This window comes from Mustela nivalis (assembly GCF_964662115.1).
Source record: "Mustela nivalis genome assembly, chromosome: 1".
Classification (NCBI taxonomy): Eukaryota; Metazoa; Chordata; class Mammalia; order Carnivora; family Mustelidae; genus Mustela; species Mustela nivalis.
The window spans coordinates 55,102,582-55,119,323 of NC_139020.1; the positions used below are offsets into that span (position 1 = coordinate 55,102,582).

At 35.8% G+C, this 16,742-nt stretch overlaps 1 protein-coding gene across 24 annotated transcripts in view; it reads left to right on the plus strand.

Moving 5' to 3' along the window:
• Positions 1 to 16,742, plus strand: part of DZIP3 (DAZ interacting zinc finger protein 3) — a 122,802-nt gene that overhangs the window by 61,428 nt on the left and 44,632 nt on the right. For 15 of the 24 annotated variants that reach the window (XM_082697178.1, XM_082697155.1, XM_082697166.1 and 12 more), the window contains 5 exons: positions 3,719 to 3,795; positions 5,480 to 6,097; positions 7,850 to 7,882; positions 8,798 to 8,967; positions 9,779 to 9,823. In XM_082697178.1, the coding sequence (XP_082553304.1) occupies positions 3,719 to 3,795; positions 5,480 to 6,097; positions 7,850 to 7,882; positions 8,798 to 8,967; positions 9,779 to 9,823 (943 nt within the window). The remainder of the gene's footprint in view (positions 1 to 3,718; positions 3,796 to 5,479; positions 6,098 to 7,849; positions 7,883 to 8,797; positions 8,968 to 9,778; positions 9,824 to 16,742) is intronic. The other 9 variants (XM_082697159.1, XM_082697161.1, XM_082697160.1 and 6 more) reach the window with 3 other exon arrangements.

The window sequence follows — 16,742 nt, forward strand, 5'->3', positions numbered from 1 at the left end:
AGATTATTTGACCAAAGAATACTTTTATGGAACCGGAAAAGACCCTGAATTGCTAAGAAAATGTTGAAAAAGAAAAAAACCCTGGGGGCATCACATTGCCTGATTTCAAGCTTTACTACAAAGCTGGGATCACCAAGTGCATGGGTACATGCACTTATTTTGAAATGCTTTATCAACCTTGCTTTCCTGGGATAAATAACAATTGCTCACGATCTATTTATCTTTTACATATTGCTGCTTTTTTTTCCTATAAGAAATCTTAAAAATAAAGAAGTTTAAGATTTATTTATTAGAGCATACATGGGATGGTTGGTGGGCAGAGGCAGTGGAAGAGGGACAGAATCTCAAACAGACGCCCTGTTGAATGTGAAGCCCCACACAGGACTTGATTCCAGGACCCTGAGATAATGACCTGAGCTGAAATCAAGAATCAGACCTTTAACCAACTGAGCCACCCAGTTGCCCCTTTCCTAGCTTTTTAGAGATATAACATTATGTAAATTTAAGGTGTACAAAGTGTTGATTTGATACACATATATATTGTGAAATGATTACCACAGTAAGGTTCAGTAACTGTGTGAGGTGATGGATGCATTAACATTGTGTGTGTGTGTGTGTGTGTATGTGATGAGAACTTTTAAGATTGACTTTCTGGGGCTCGTGGGTGGCTCCAGTTAGTTGAGCATCAGACTCTTGGTTTCAGCGAGGGTTGTGATCTGGGGGTCATGGAATCAAGGTCCATGTTGGGTTCTGTGGAATCTGCTGGAGATTCTCTCTCTTTCCTTCTCCCTCTGCTTCTCCCCTGTTCACATGCATGCTCCCTCTCTCCCTAGAATAAATCAATAAAATCTTAAAAAAAAAAATGGGTGACGCCTGGGTGGCTCATTTGGTTAAGTGGCTGCTTTCGGCTCAGGTCATGATCCCAGCGTCCTGGGATCGAGTCCCACATTAGGCTCTTTGCTCAGCGAGGAGCTTGCCTCTCCCTCTGCTACCACTCTGCCTGCCTGTGCGCTCTCTCTCTTTCTCTCTCTCTGGCAAATGAAGAAATAAAATCTTTAAAAAAAAAAAGGCACCTACTTTCTTAACTTTCAAGTATACAAACAGTATTGTTAACTATGGTAACTGTGCTGCACACTGGAATTGGATCCCCAGTTTATACTGTTTGACCCTCTTTCTCATTTTTCCCACATCCTCATCCTTGGCAACCATTATTCCACTTTCTGTTTTTGTGAGTTCAGGGGATTTTTAGCTCCCACATATATGTGAGATCATATAGTATTTGATCTGTCTGGCTTATTTCACTGAACATAATGCTCTCCAGATTCATCCATGTGGTCACAAGTGGCTGGATTTCCTTTTTTTTTTTTTAAATAGCTGAATAGTACTCCTGTGTGTGTGTGTATGTGTATGTGTGGTGTGTGTATAAATCATATTATGTTTATCCATTCATCCATGATAGACATTCAGTTTGTTTTCATGTCTTGGCTATTGTAAGTAATACTAAAGTGAACATGGGGAAATAAATATCTCTTCAAGCTAGAGATTTCATTTCCTTCGGGTGTATAATATATACCCAACAGTGAGGTTGCTGGCTCAATTCTGTTTTTAATTTTTGAGGGCCCCCCCATACTGTTTCCCCTAGTAGCTGTATCAATTTACATTCCTACCAACAGTGCACAAGGATTCCTATTTATCCATAACCTGGCCAACACTTGTTATCTTTTGTGTTTTTAATAATAGCTACTCTTAATAGGTGTGAGGTGATCTCTCATTGTAGTTTTGATTTTCATTTTCTGGATGATTAATGATATTGAGCACCTTTTCATGTACCTGTCAGTCATTTTATATCTTCTTTGGATTAATATGTTTGCATTTATTTACCTTAACCTACATATATCTGTATTTAAAGAGAGTTTTTATAGACAGCATAGGACTTGCTTCTTTATATCCAACTTGACAATATCTGTCTGTTAAATTGGAATATATATTCCATATAAATTTGCTATAGTTGAGCGGTGCCCGGCTAGCTTAGTCGGTAGAGCATGAGACTCTTAAATTTGCTATAGTTATTGATATGGTTGGATTCAAATCTATCATCATCCTGGTTGTTTTCAGTTTTCCCCATCTGTTTTATTTCCTGGGTGTTTTCCTTTTCTTGCTTTCTTCTTGTGATCTAAGACCTATGATACACATTTTTAACTATTCTTTAAATTGTGTTAGTCACCATAAAATACATCATTAGTTTTTGATGCAGTGTTCCAAGATTCATTGTTTATGTGCAACATCCAGTGCTCCATGCAATACGTGCCCTTCTTAGTACCTACCACCAGGTTCACCCATCCTCCTACCCCTCGTCCCCTCTAAAACCCTCAGTTTGTTTCTTGGAGTCCACAGTCTCTTATGGCTCATCTCCCCCTCTGATTTTCCCCAATTTGCTTTCATTTTTAACTTTTCAAAGTCCATTTTCAAAAACTATATCACAGAGCATGTATGAACCTTATCATATGTTTCCATATCTTCCCATCTTTTGTGTTAATGTTATCATGTTTTATTTCTAGATATAAATTCCATAATATATTGTTACTTATAATTTAATTTTTTTCTGTTTTAAACTTTATATACATTTAAACACTTATGTTTTTTATGCTTACCTATACATTATTTGTGTGATGCATTCTTTTTATAGTTTTTCCATTTTATTGCTATAATTTTATTGTATGTCTGTACTACTTTAATTACACTGGTAGATATATGGGTTATTTCTGAATTCCAGCTGTAGCAAATAGGGCTATGATGAACATGCTTGGACATGTGTCCAAATGTATATGTACAGAAAGTTTTCCAGAATTTATACCTAGGAGTAGAACTGGTTAGGCCCTCTGTCCTCTGTCCTTTTCTTCATCTTTAGTAGGTTTTGCTGAACTGTTTGCTACAGTGGTTTTACCAATTGACACTCCTACCACCAAAATTCCTTTTACTCAGTGTCTTCACCAGTAATTCATACTGTTAGAGTTAAAAATGTTTCCAGCATAGTGGATGGTTGGCAGTGTTCTGGTGCTGGAGATAAAGTAGTTAACAGCAAGTACCACCAAAATCTCTGTCCTCATTGAACATTCTGTGGTGGCATTGTCCCATTTTTGTTTTGTTTTCTGTGGGAAAGTTCATCTCAGTGCCAAGTCTCAAGTTTCTCATCTGTTTTATGGCAACATTTACTTAGTGTTTAATTTATTTAATAAATTTTGCTACTTTTAACCTCATTTTTTTTCTAGTTATTTGTATTGCTGTTATGCTGGTTTCTTCATTGCTGCCTTCTTTTTTTCTTTTTATATCACTAGTCATTGAATGACTTGAATTTCCTTGGAATAATGATTGGTAGAAAGATCTTATGTTGGAGAGGGGTCCCAACCGAGCTATAGATTTGCTGTTTTTTTTTAGCAATGTTTCTGCTGCCATACAGCCTTTTTACAAATAAGCTAGTCTCATGATTTTTTTTTTCTTTTTTGGTGTGAAATCTAGCAAATCTATTTTTCTCATAATTCCAATGAAAATGACAATGTGGGGTTGGTGCATTTTGTTTGTTCATTCCCTTTTCTCCTTTGTTTTTAAGTTTTTCCAGGAGAAGGAGGGAAAGAAAGTGCTTACTTACTTAGCCATGCTGATGCCAGAAATCTTGACCGATTTTGTTATTAACTGTAACTTAATTTTTTTCTACTTGCAGTTATAAAAAGTTAATGTCTCTGAAAATTACTGATACTGATATAAGACCGAAGATCAGTTTAAAATTTAGTACAAAAGGTACTGTTTTATTCTTCTATGCCTCCTCTTGAAAACCGTATTAAAAGTTTTGACTTGTTCTGTACAGTATCGTGCCATTAACAACCATGTGCTTATGTTTGTCATTCACTGGGCTTGGGTTTACACTAAGTAAGCATCACTTGGCATAGGCTGGAATTCATGGACAGAAATCAGCAGGTGTGTGGGTTTAATATTACCTTGGCATCCTGTAGAGAAGTTTGTTAGGTCTAGTGTATATAAAACTGTCACTACCCAGTAAGATTGGACTCCAGCAGGTGTTACCCTCCAGCATCTCTTCTTGTTGCATTCCCTTTTAATAGAGCTAAAATTTTGGGCTCAAAGCCAAGTAGTCTAAACTTAGGTGCCAGCTGTTCAGCAGTATGCTAAGAAATGTCAGCCATTTAGCACTTGGATACTTTCGGGCTCCTACTCCCATGGAAGAATAGTTTGGTGCCAGTCCTTCTTGCTAGGGGGAAATGAACGTTCTTGATCCCAGTTAGTGTCTTCTTTGGCCAGTGAGAGAAAGCTCCTTGGGCCTTTTGCTTTGTAACCTTGCTTGCCTCCACAGTGTGTCAAGTACATCAAACAAGAATATTAGTTTTAAAATTTCTAAAAACATAGAATCATGAAGGATAAAATAATAAAGCTGCATTTTATAATAAATACATATTTGGATACTTATATAAAAATATACTATCTTATATCAAGTTCTTATTACTTTCTAATTCATCTCAGTCTACTCTCCTTCTTTGGAGGTGCTGTTAAACTAGGAAAATACAAAGTAGTTCAGTATTTCATTGATGAAATATCTTAATAATAAACTTAATAAACTTAGTCATTAATTTGTTTTTTGAGAGGGTAAGAACATCATCATCAGGTCAGCGTGTCTGAAACTTTAATATATATTTAAAACATCTGGTGATTTTGTTAAAACACAGGTGCCAATTCAGTAGCTCTGGGTTGGGGGTGGTGGTGGGAGGGATGCTAAGATTCTGAATTTCTAAGAGGCTCCCTTACAGATGCCGCTGCTGGCCTGTGGACTACACTTCCAGTAGTAGGCATTAAGGCATTAAGTCACTTTATATTTTTTGTCACTTTATATTTTTTGATAAAGCTCTATACTGTCTAATATGGTAGCCACTAGCCATATGTGGCTATTTAAATTAATAAAAATTAAATAAAATTCAGTTTCAGTTCCTTTGTCAAAAAAGCAGCTTTTCTGGTGTTCAGTGGCTAGTAGACCAAATCTTAAGACATTTTTATCACAGAAAGTTTTACTGGACAGTGCTGATTAAGATAAAACGTAGTTGCTTAAATAAAGTATAATTAAACACTGGCAGTTACCATTCTTGAGAGTCTTCAGAATTTTCAAAGGCTTAATATTTTTTATGCCATTTGGTTGCCAAAGCTCACTTACTTGAACAAAACCCTGGATGGTTAAAAGGCTTCTGTGTGATTAGTCTTTGTGATTACTTTTGCTTGGGAATATATTGTTTTTGTTGGGATTTTTTGACAGCTAGACAGCAGCATGCTTATTGAGCACTGGCTATGGCAAAGCACTGTATTGTACTTCATTCTTTTGGAATAGTCCCTGTCCTACAGGAGCTTAGGATGTAATACAAGAGACCACATGGAAAAAGAGCATTAATGTGGAATGTTTTGACTTCTCAAAATTCATTTTCAGATGAAATGCCTATCTTCAAACTTGATTATAATTATTTCTATCACCTGCTTCATATAATTATCATTTCTGGTACTGACATTGTCCGGCAAATATTTGATGAGGCTATGCCACCCCCTCTTTTGAAAAAAGAGCTTCTTATACACAAGAATGTGCTGGAACCCTACTACAACCATCTTTGGACCAATCACCCTTTGGGTGGAGCATGGCATCTGCTTTATCCCCCAAACAAGGAGCTACCACAGTCCAAACAGTTTGACTTGTACCTCCTCTTAGCTCTCATAAAGCATTTGAATGTATTCCCTGCACCCAAAAAAGGCTGGAATATGGAACCAACATCTTCTGATCTCTCTAAGTCTGCAGACATCTTGAGGCTGTGCAAATACAGGGATATCCTCCTTAGTGAGATTTTGATGAATGGTCTCACTGAGTCACAATTCAATTCAATTTGGAAAAAAGTTTCAGATATTCTTCTGCGCCTTGGGATGAAGCAAGAGGATATTGAGAAAGTGAAGGAGAATCCCATTGAGAATATCTCCCTCGATTACCATCAACTGTCTATCTACCTAGGCATACCAGTACCAGAAATCATCCAGAGGATGTTATCCTGCTATCAACAAGGTACAAAATAATTACTTACTTCACCTGGTAAATCTTCACTGAGTATCTGCCATGTGCCAGACACAGGGCTAAGTGCAGGAGATTCAGTGAATTCACATTCTTGGGAGGATAGACTCATCAAGAAACTCATAAAAATCATAGTGCTAGAAATGTTCCAGAATACCATGGGAAATCCTACCCTAAGAGAGTCCAAGAAAACCTTCCTGGAGAGTGTAATATTTAAAGAATTTTTAAATGACATGTAAAAATTAGCCCAGTGAAGAAGATGGAGAAGGACATTTCAGAAGGAAACAAGAATAAAGGTATAGAAACATAGAAATATATTATAATGCAGGAACTAAAAAGTTTTGCCTTATTGAGATCAAAGTAGGGGAAAGTTAACAATTCAAGAGGATTTCTCTTGACTTGTTGAGTTTTTGTTTTTAGAAAGGAATTGTTGAAGGCTATCACTACTATAAAATTAAGGAAAACCATGGAAAACAGGTTCCATGTGTTTCAAGGATACACCGGGGGTATATGTTTTCTCCTCCTTTCCAGCAGAACCATGATATTTAGTTTAAAAGTTTGATAGCTGTCCATTGGCCATGCCCATGAGTAATTTCAAACAAACAAACAATGTTTATGCAAGTATTCAAGGTCAGCAATAGCCCTTCCCGGACATTGTCTCTTGATATAGGAAAGACTTTGTATCTCCTCTTCAACATTCCTGGATAGCTTCTCATTTGCCATCACGGAGAATTGAGTTCAAGGCATCTCAGCATCACTGAAACCTGTACTGTGCTATTTTGGGTGACTTTACCTAGTCCCAGGTTATTAGTTGTATTACCTAGTGAGCAGCTGATGACCACACTAATATTATGTAACCATACAGCTTAGTAGGTGTCTAGTAATTGCTGAACTGGTCCAGATTTTCTGCAGAGATAATTGCTAGGCCCCAATAACAATCCTTTTACTAAGGTTCTGGGATACCATTATGTTTTCCTGCTTAATCCTTTAAAAGCTTTCTTTGAGCATAAAAGAAGAAAATGCTGACTTTCATGATTTGAGAAAGTCATGCAAGAACCCTTGACTTAAAATAAGAGACTTTTTTTTACATTTACTTTATTGAGATTTTTAATAACAAATGAGAATAAAGGTAATATTTGGGAAATACTTGAGCACTGAATAAATTCGAAGCATTTCAGGCAGTCTGTTCTCACTTTTGTAGACTGAAAAACTTCCAAGTCTTTTCAATAGAGGCTATCCTAGTATCTTCTGTCTCTTCCTAGTAGTTATTACAATTGCTATTTTCATTTGTTTGGTTAATATCCACTGTTTCCACTAAATCACTGTAAAGGTTGTTTTATTTCTTCATCATTCAATATCTAGAGCCGAATAGGGCCTGATGCATTGTAAGTGTTTAATAAATATTAATGGGCAAGAAAGAGAGAAGACCGATCAGGATAATTCATATTGCTAAAAAAAAAAATGCTCAAACTTTCAACAGAGGTCTACTTCATAATTCACTATTATTACTTCATTACCTTAGACTTCTTAAATGATAAGAATGTGCATTATCTACTATGAACTATAAAAATTTTGTTTTCTTTTTCTAAACATGAGTTTATAACCTCATGTTATAATTAGCTTCCAGTTAGTTATAAAAGTTATTGGTGCAGTGTAAAAATCTTCTGACTTTTTTTAGTCCCAGTCAGATATTTTTTGGTTGCATTTGCAGTTGTACATCTTAAATTTTTTCTTTATGTATCATAGGAATTGCTCTACAGTCAATAACAGGCAGTCAACGTAAGTATGTTTATAAACAAAGTGCCTGGGTGACCTTTCAACTTGGGACAGCTAGGGGATACTTATAGGCATTTTATTTGGTCAGATAAACTATATGATAAACTATAATTGTTTGTTGTTATAAGCTTGGAAAATCATGTGGTCATATAACTACTGGTCAGCTGAATGTAGTATGAGCCTTTTTACTCTGCTTTGGTCTTAGTGCATGTGCTGCAGGATTTACCCAATATAGTTTGTTAACTTTTTAACACATTGGATACTTACACAGGCAGAAATGTCTACCTGCTTGCTCTACCTGCTCATATATGCTACTCTTTAGCTTACGTAGCTTTTATCTGGTTAATTATCCATTGTTAAACTATATATACTCTTTTTGCCAAGTGGTAAATTGCTGATTTTTTACATTTCCATTTTTGTGCTCTTTGTGCGTGTGTGTTTTTTTAATGCAATTCATATTGTGCCAGTAAAATTATACATGAGAAAACAACACCATGGGTTTTGTTTGGAGTAAAATTATACTTAAACAATAAAAATGTTTAAGTTAGAAATAAAGAATGTTCATTATCCTAAAATTATACTTGTTGCAGTATTAAGGTCAATGTCAGGATCCTCAAAAACTTGGTATTTAGAGTCAACTTAAGTTCTAGATTATCTAATATTTAGAGTCTTTTTAAGATAATAGTAAAGTATCTTAGCATTTGGGTTTGTACTGATTGGTTCTAGGCTAGTATCTGTACCTATCTGGTCATTGACAAATGGGCATTTCCTTTTCATCTAGTAATGGAACAGAGTAAGATATCTTCTATTTCTGTTCCTGGGATGGTGTTTTATTAGGGGGAGAGATATGTTTATCACAGTGATGAGGCAAAAACTGTATGCAGCCCGATTTTGAGTGTTTTTATTTGTAACATTTAGGTATTGAAATAGAAGAGTTACAGAACGAGGAAGAAGAACTAAGTCCACCCCTCATGGAGTACAATATAAACGTGAAATCAAACCCTGAAATACAGTTAGCAGAAATGAATAAAGATGGAGCATCAATACCCAGTGAATCTTCAACAGAATCTGTTAAAGATCTCCAGGAAGTATAAGCTCTCATTAATATTTAAATTAGAACTTAATCAGGGCCTTTAGTTTGTTGCATGTGCTATACTTACAGCATCCCAGATGATTTTAGTTTATGTTTATCATAGTGTTTACATAGAGCTTGAATTGGAATGCTTCTTTCCCTGGTACTTTTTCCAAAATCTTTCCTGCCTTAACCTTTTTTTTTTTTTTTCTGCCTTAACCGTTTATTTTGCCAGCATTTACTGACCACTTGTTATGTGCCGGACACTATGCTAGATTTATGAACATGTTTCTTCATCTTGAGTAATTGGGAGTTAATAGAAAGTAGAAGAAAGCATAATGGGGAATAGAAGAAGAGAGAAAGAAGCAAACAGGGATATTTATATTTCAATGCCATTTGCACGAGGGTAGAATTAAAATCATGCAGGATGGTATTACTGTATTTCTTCAACAGTTATTATATGGTCACTAAATTACTCCCAGACTTAATTTTTCCTCTTATGGACTTGAATATGTTGATTTTTTTAAAGTCCTTTCCTCCTTTGTTGCTCATGCATGCACATATGCAAATGAGGACCTCTGAGCTTTTCTTCTATAGCCTATCCATTGATATGTTATCCCTTTATAGATAAAAGAATTCTCAAGAGCAGGAGACTGAGATTCAAATCAAAGTGAAAATGAAAATAATTTTCTGTAGAATCTAGGAAGAGAATGTGATATTTAATATTAGAAAATAAAAGACTTCAGTGGTTAGAGAAATATATTTTGCAAAATAACTTATTGTGTATTTTGAATTGTATATTAATTGATTTTTTTTGGGGGGGTCAGGTTAAGAGTAAACCAAAGAAAAAGAAAAAGACTAAGAATAAAAAGGTAAGTGACTGTATTAGCATTATAATAGAGGTATGTCTAATTATGAACACTTAGATTTAATACATGGATTCACTGTTAGAACTTAAAATTAATTCAAGTAGACATATAGCATAAATAACTTAGAAATATCAAGAGTTTATTGAATATGTGGCTATAGAGAGGTCTATATATATTAGATCCTGATTGATTTAAACTCACAGTGTGTCCTATTTCACTTGACTAAATCGTAATTACACATTTAAATATACAAATGAGAAACTGAAGTCGTTATTTGGAAATTTCACTAATTTCTGCATACCACTCTCATTTAAAAAATGCCTTCTCAGTGTTTGAAAAACTGCTTCTCATCATATTTTTAATGATACATTCAGATGCATTTTTCAAAACCTTAATAAATGTTGATTTTCTTTTTTGTGTCCAAGACTCTCAATAATGCAATAATGTATAAAAATGGAACAAATTCAGGAAGCTTCATTCATTCCTTTTCTTTATTTTGCCAGTTGCAAAATAAAACAACTTCTTGTTACTGTCTATAGCAGTTTTAGCAAAAAACTCTTAACTCTTCAGGAAGCTTCATTCATTCCTTTTCTTTATTTTGCCAGTTGCAAAATAAAACAACTTCTTGTTACTGTCTATAGCAGTTTTAGCAAAAAACAACTTCTTGTTACTGTCTATAGCAGTTTTAGCAAAAAACTCTTAACTCTTCAGGAAGCTTCATTCATTCCTTTTCTTTATTTTGCCAGTTGCAAAATAAAACAACTTCTTGTTACTGTCTATAGCAGTTTTAGCAAAAAACAACTTCTTGTTATAGCAGTTTTAGCAAAAAACTCTTAATTACAAAGGAAAGTTGAGTCTTGTTTTTGGCTTAATTTTTTATTTAACTATGACTATATTTCTGGGGCGATTTTATTGTTGTTGTTCAGAGCAAAATTGAAGGGAGGTTTTCCATGTATCTCTGACCCTCACACATGAATAACTTTCCCCATTATTAACATCCCCCAGTAGAGTGGTACATTTGTTATAGTTCTTTAACCTACATTGACATATCATGATTGCCAAAGTTCCTTTACAGTTTGGTTCACTCTTTATGTTTGTAGATTTCTATGATTTTGGACTCAAGAGGTTTTTTTTTGTTGTTTTTATCAAGCATAGAGCTACCCATTATGCTTTGCAAACTTTATAGTGAAAAAAAAAAAGTGTTATTTTCTGGGCTGAAACATCTACTTAAAATCTAGATGTACTCTGTAGATTATATAATAAATTCAGTGAGAATATTTGCCCAACTACAATCTTGTAAGCCCCTATTACCTAGTCTTTTGGGAGTATATACAGATTTTAATCATAAATGAAATTTAACACAATGAAGGGAAAGTTATAAAACACTTTGGTGAAGAACAAAATAAAGGTTATTTATGCTCTGATCAATAAAATATCATTATTATTTCCATATTTGTAACCAGCATTTATTATAACTTACCATTTTATTCAAAAATTATTTTGAAAATTAAGTTATATTTTTTAAAAGATGAATAAGAAGACTTACTTTTCAAACAATGAATGTTGGAACACTACATCAAAAACTAATGATATTCTATATGTGACTAACCACATAATTAAAAAAAAATTTTTAAAAAAAAGAAAAAAATTTTTAAAAAAAGGCTTATTTTTAGGCAATTCTTTTTTTTTTAAACTTTTTATTTTTTATAAACATATATTTTTATCCCCAGGGGTACAGGTCTGTGAATCACCAGGTTTACACACTTCACAGCACTCACCAAAGCACATACCCTCCCCAATGTCCATAATCCTACCCCCTTCTCCCAAACCCCCTCCCCCCAGCAACCCTCAGTTTCTTTTGTGAGATTAAGAGTCACTTATGGTTTGTCTCCCTCCCAATCCCATCTTGTTTCATTTATTCTTCTCCTACCCACTTAAGCCTCCATGTTGCATCACCACTTCCTCATATCAGGGAGATCATATGATAGTTGTCTTTCTCTGCTTGACTTATTTCGCTAAGCATGATACGCTCTAGTTCCATCCACGTTGTCGCAAATGGCAAGATTTCATTTCTTTTGATGGCTGCATAGTATTCCATTGTGTATATATACCACATCTTCTTGATCCATTCATCTGTGGATGGACATCTAGGTTCTTTCCATAGTTTGGCTATTGTGGACATTGCTGCTATAAACATTCGGGTGCATGTGCCCCTTTGGATCACTACATTTGTATCTTTAGGGTAAATACCCAATAGTGCAATTGCTGGGTCATAGGGCAGTTCTATTTTCAACATTCTGAGGAACCTCCATGCTGTTTTCCAGAGTGGCTGCACCAGCTTGCATTCCCACCAACAGTGTAGGAGGGTTCCCCTTTCTCCACATCCTCGCCAGCATCTGTCATTTCCTGACTTGTTGATTTTAGCCATTCTGACTGGTGTGAGTTGATATCTCATTGTGGTTTTGATTTGTATTTCCCTGATGCCGAGTGATATGGAGCACTTTTTCATGTGTCTGTTGGCCATCTGGATGTCTTCTTTGCAGAAATGTCTGTTCATGTCCTCTGCCCATTTCTTGATTGGATTATTTGTTCTTTGGGTGTTGAGTTTGCTAAGTTCTTTATAGATTCTGGACACTAGTCCTTTATCTGATATGTCGTTTGCAAATATCTTCTCCCATTCTGTCAGTTGTCTTTTGATTTTGTTAACTGTTTCCTTTGCTGTGCAAAAGCTTTTGATCTTGATGAAATCCCAATAGTTCATTTTTTCCCTTGCTTCCCTTGCCTTTTGCGTTGTTCCTAGGAAGATGTTGCTGCGGCAGAGGTCGAAGAGGTTGCTGCCTGTGTTCTCCTCAAGGATTTTGATGGATTCCTTTCGCACATTGAGGTCCTTCATCCATTTTGAGTCTATTTTTGTGTGTGGTGTAAGGAAATGGTCCAATTTCATTTTTCTGCATGTGGCTGTCCAATTTTCCCAGCACCATTTATTGAAGAGGCTGTCTTTTTTCCATTGGACATTCTTTCCTGCTTTGTCGAAGATGAGTTGACCATAGAGTTGAGGGTCTATTTCTGGGCTCTCTATTCTGTTCCATTGATCTATGTGTCTGTTTTTGTGCCAGTACCATGCTGTCTTGATGATGACAGCTTTGTAATAGAGCTTGAAGTCCGGAATTGTGATGCCACCAACGTTGGCTTTTTTTTTCAATATCCCTTTGGCTATTCGAGGTCTTTTCTGGTTCCATATAAATTTTAGCATTATTTGTTCCATTTCTTTGAAAAAGATGGATGGTACTTTGATAGGAATTGCATTAAATGTGTAGATTGCTTTAGGTAGCATGGACATTTTCACAATATTTATTCTTCCAATCCAGGAGCATGGAACATTTTTCCATTTCTTTGTGTCTTCCTCAATTTCTTTCATGAGTACTTTATAGTTTTCTGAGTATAGATTCTGTGTCTCTTTGGTTAGGTTTATTCCTAGGTATCTTATGGTTTTGGATGCAATTGTAAATGGGATTGACTCCTTAATTTCTCTTTCTTCTGTCTTGCTGTTGGTGTAGAGAAATGCAACTGATTTCTGTGCATTGATTTTATATCCTGACACTTTACTGAATTCCTGTATAAGTTCTAGCAGTTTTGGAGTGGAGTCTTTTGGGTTTTCCACATATAGTATCATATCATCTGCGAAGAGTGATAATTTGACTTCTTCTTTGCCGATTTGGATGCCTTTAATTTCCTTTTGTTGTCTGATTGCTGAGGCTAGGACCTCTAGTACTATGTTGAATAGCAGTGGTGATAATGGACATCCCTGCCGTGTTCCTGACCTTAGTGGAAAAGCTTTCAGTTTTTCTCCATTGAGAATGATATTTGCGGTGGGTTTTTCATAGATGGCTTTGATGATATTGAGGTATGTGCCCTCTATCCCTACACTTTGAAGAGTTTTGATCAGGAAGGGATGCTGTACTTTGTCAAATGATTTTTCAGCATCTATTGAAAGTATCATATGGTTCTTGTTCTTTCTTTTATTGATGTGTTGTATCACATTGACTGATTTGCGGATGTTGAACCAACCTTGCAGCCCTGGAATAAATCCCACTTGGTCGTGGTGAATAATCTTTTTAATGTACTGTTGAATCCTATTGGCTAGTATTTTGTTGAGTATTTTCGCATCTGTGTTCATCAAGGATATCGGTCTATAGCTCTCTTTTTTGGTGGGATCCTTGTCTGGTTTTGGGATCAAGGTGATGCTGGCCTCATAAAATGAGTTTGGAAGTTTTCCTTCCATTTCTATTTTTTGGAACAGTTTCAGGAGAATAGGAATTAGTTCTTCTTTAAATGTTTGGTAGAATTCCCCCGGGAAGCCGTCTGGCCCTGGGCTTTTGTTTGTTTGGAGATTTTTAATGACTGTTTCAATCTCCTTACTGGTTATGGGTCTGTTCAGGCTTTCTATTTCTTCCTGGTTCAGTTGTGGTAGTTTATATGTTTCTAGGAATGCATCCATTTCTTCCAGATTGTCAAATTTATTGCCGTAGAGTTGCTCATAGTATGTTCTTATAATAGTTTGTATTTCTTTGGTGTTAGTTGTGATCTCTCCTCTTTCATTCATGATTTTATTTATTTGGGTCCTTTCTCTTTTCTTTTTGATAAGTCGGGCCAGGGGTTTATCAATTTTATTAATTCTTTCAAAGAACCAGCTCCTAGTTTTGTTGATTTTTTCTATTGTTTTTTTGGTTTCTATTTCATTGATTTCTGCTCTGATCTTTATGATTTCTCTTCTCCTGCTGGGCTTAGGGTTTCTTTCTTGTTCTTTCTCCAGCTCCTTTAGGTGTAGGGTTAGGTTGTGTACCTGAGACCTTTCTTGTTTCTTGAGAAAGGCTTGTACCGCTATATATTTTCCTCTCAGGACTGCCTTTATTGTGTCCCACAGATTTTGAACCGTTGTATTTTCATTATCATTTGTTTCCATGATTTTTTTCAATTCTTCTTTAATTTCCCGATTGACCCATTCATTCTTTAGAAGGATACTGTTTAGTCTCCATGTATTTGGGTTCTTTCCAAACTTCCTTTTGTGGTTGAGTTCTAGCTTTAGAGCATTCTGGTCTGAAAATATGCAGGGAATGATCCCAATCTTTTGATACCGGTTGAGTCCTGATTTAGGACCGAGGATGTGATCTATTCTGGAGAATGTTCCATGTGCACTAGAGAAGAATGTGTATTCTGTTGCTTTGGGATGAAATGTTCTGAGTATATCTGTGATGTCCATCTGGTCCAGTGTGTCGTTTAAGGCCTTTATTTCCTTGCTGATCTTTTGCTTGGATGATCTGTCCATTTCAGTGAGGGGAGTGTTAAAGTCCCCTACTATTATTGTATTATTGTTGATGTGTTTCTTTGATTTTGTTATTAATTGGTTTATATAGTTGGCTGCTCCCACGTTGGGGGCATAGATATTTAAAATTGTTAAATCTTCTTGTTGGACAGACCCTTTGAGTATGATATAGTGTCCTTCCTCATCTCTTATTATAGTTTTTGGCTTAAAATCTAATTGATCTGATATAAGGATTGCCACTCCTGCTTTCTTCTGATGTCCATTAGCATGGTAAATTCTTTTCCACCCCCTCACTTTAAATCTGGAGGTGTCTTCGGGCTTAAAATGAGTTTCTTGGAGGCAACATATAGATGGGTTTTGTTTTTTTATCCATTCTGATACCCTGTGTCTTTTGACAGGGGCATTTAGCCCATTCACTTTCAGGGTAACTATTGAGAGATATGAATTTAGTGCCATTGTATTGCCTGTAAGGTGACTGTTATTGTATATGGTCTCTGTTCCTTTCTGATCTACCACTTGTAGGCTCTCTCTTTGCTTAGAGGACCCCTTTCAATATTTTCTGTAGAGCTGGTTTGGTATTTGCAAATTCTTTCAGTTGTTGTTTGTCCTGGAAGCTTTTAATCTCTCCTTCTATTTTCAATGATAGCCTAGCTGGATATAGTATTCTGGGCTGCATGTTTTTCTCGTTTAGTGCTCTAAAAATATCATGCCAGCTCTTTCTGGCCTGCCAGGTCTCTGTGGATAAGTCAGCTGCCAATCTAATATTTTTACCATTGTATGTTACAGACTTCTTTTCCCGGGCTGCTTTCAGGATTTTCTCTTTGTCACTGAGACTTGTAAATTTTACTATTAGGTGACGGGGTGTGGGCCTATTCTTATTGATTTTGAGGGGCGTTCTCTGAACCTCCTGAATTTTGATGCTCATTCCCTTTGCCATATTGGGGAAATTCTCCCCAATAATTCTCTCCAGTATACCTTCTGCTCCCCTCTCTCTTTCTTCTTCTTCTGGAATCCCAATTATTCTAATGTTGTTTCGTCTTATGGTGTCACTTATCTCTCGAATTCTCCCCTCGTCGTCCAGTAGCTGTTTGTCCCTCTTTTGCTCAGCTTCTTTATTCTCTGTCATTTGGTCTTCTATATCACTAATTCTTTCTTCTGCCTCATTTATCCTAGCAGTTAGAGCCTCCATTTTTGATTGCACCTCATTAATAGCTTTTTTGATTTCAACTTGGTTAGATTTTAGTTCTTTTATTTCTCCAGAAAGGGCTTTTATATCTTTCGAGAGGGTTTCTCTAATATCTTCCATGCCTTTTTCGAGCCCGGCTAGAACCTTGAGAATTGTCATTCTGAACTCTAGATCTGACATATTACCGATGTCTGTATTGATTAGGTCCCTAACCTTCGGTACTGCCTCTTGTTCTTTTTTTTTGCATTGAATTTTTACGTCTTGTCATTTTGGCCAGATAAGAGTAAATGAAGGGGCAAGTAAAATACTAAAAGGGTGGCAACAACCCCAGGAAAATATGCTTTAACCAAATTAGAAGAGATCCAATATCGTGAGTGGGGAGAAAGGGGATAAAAAGAGGTTCAAAAAGAAAG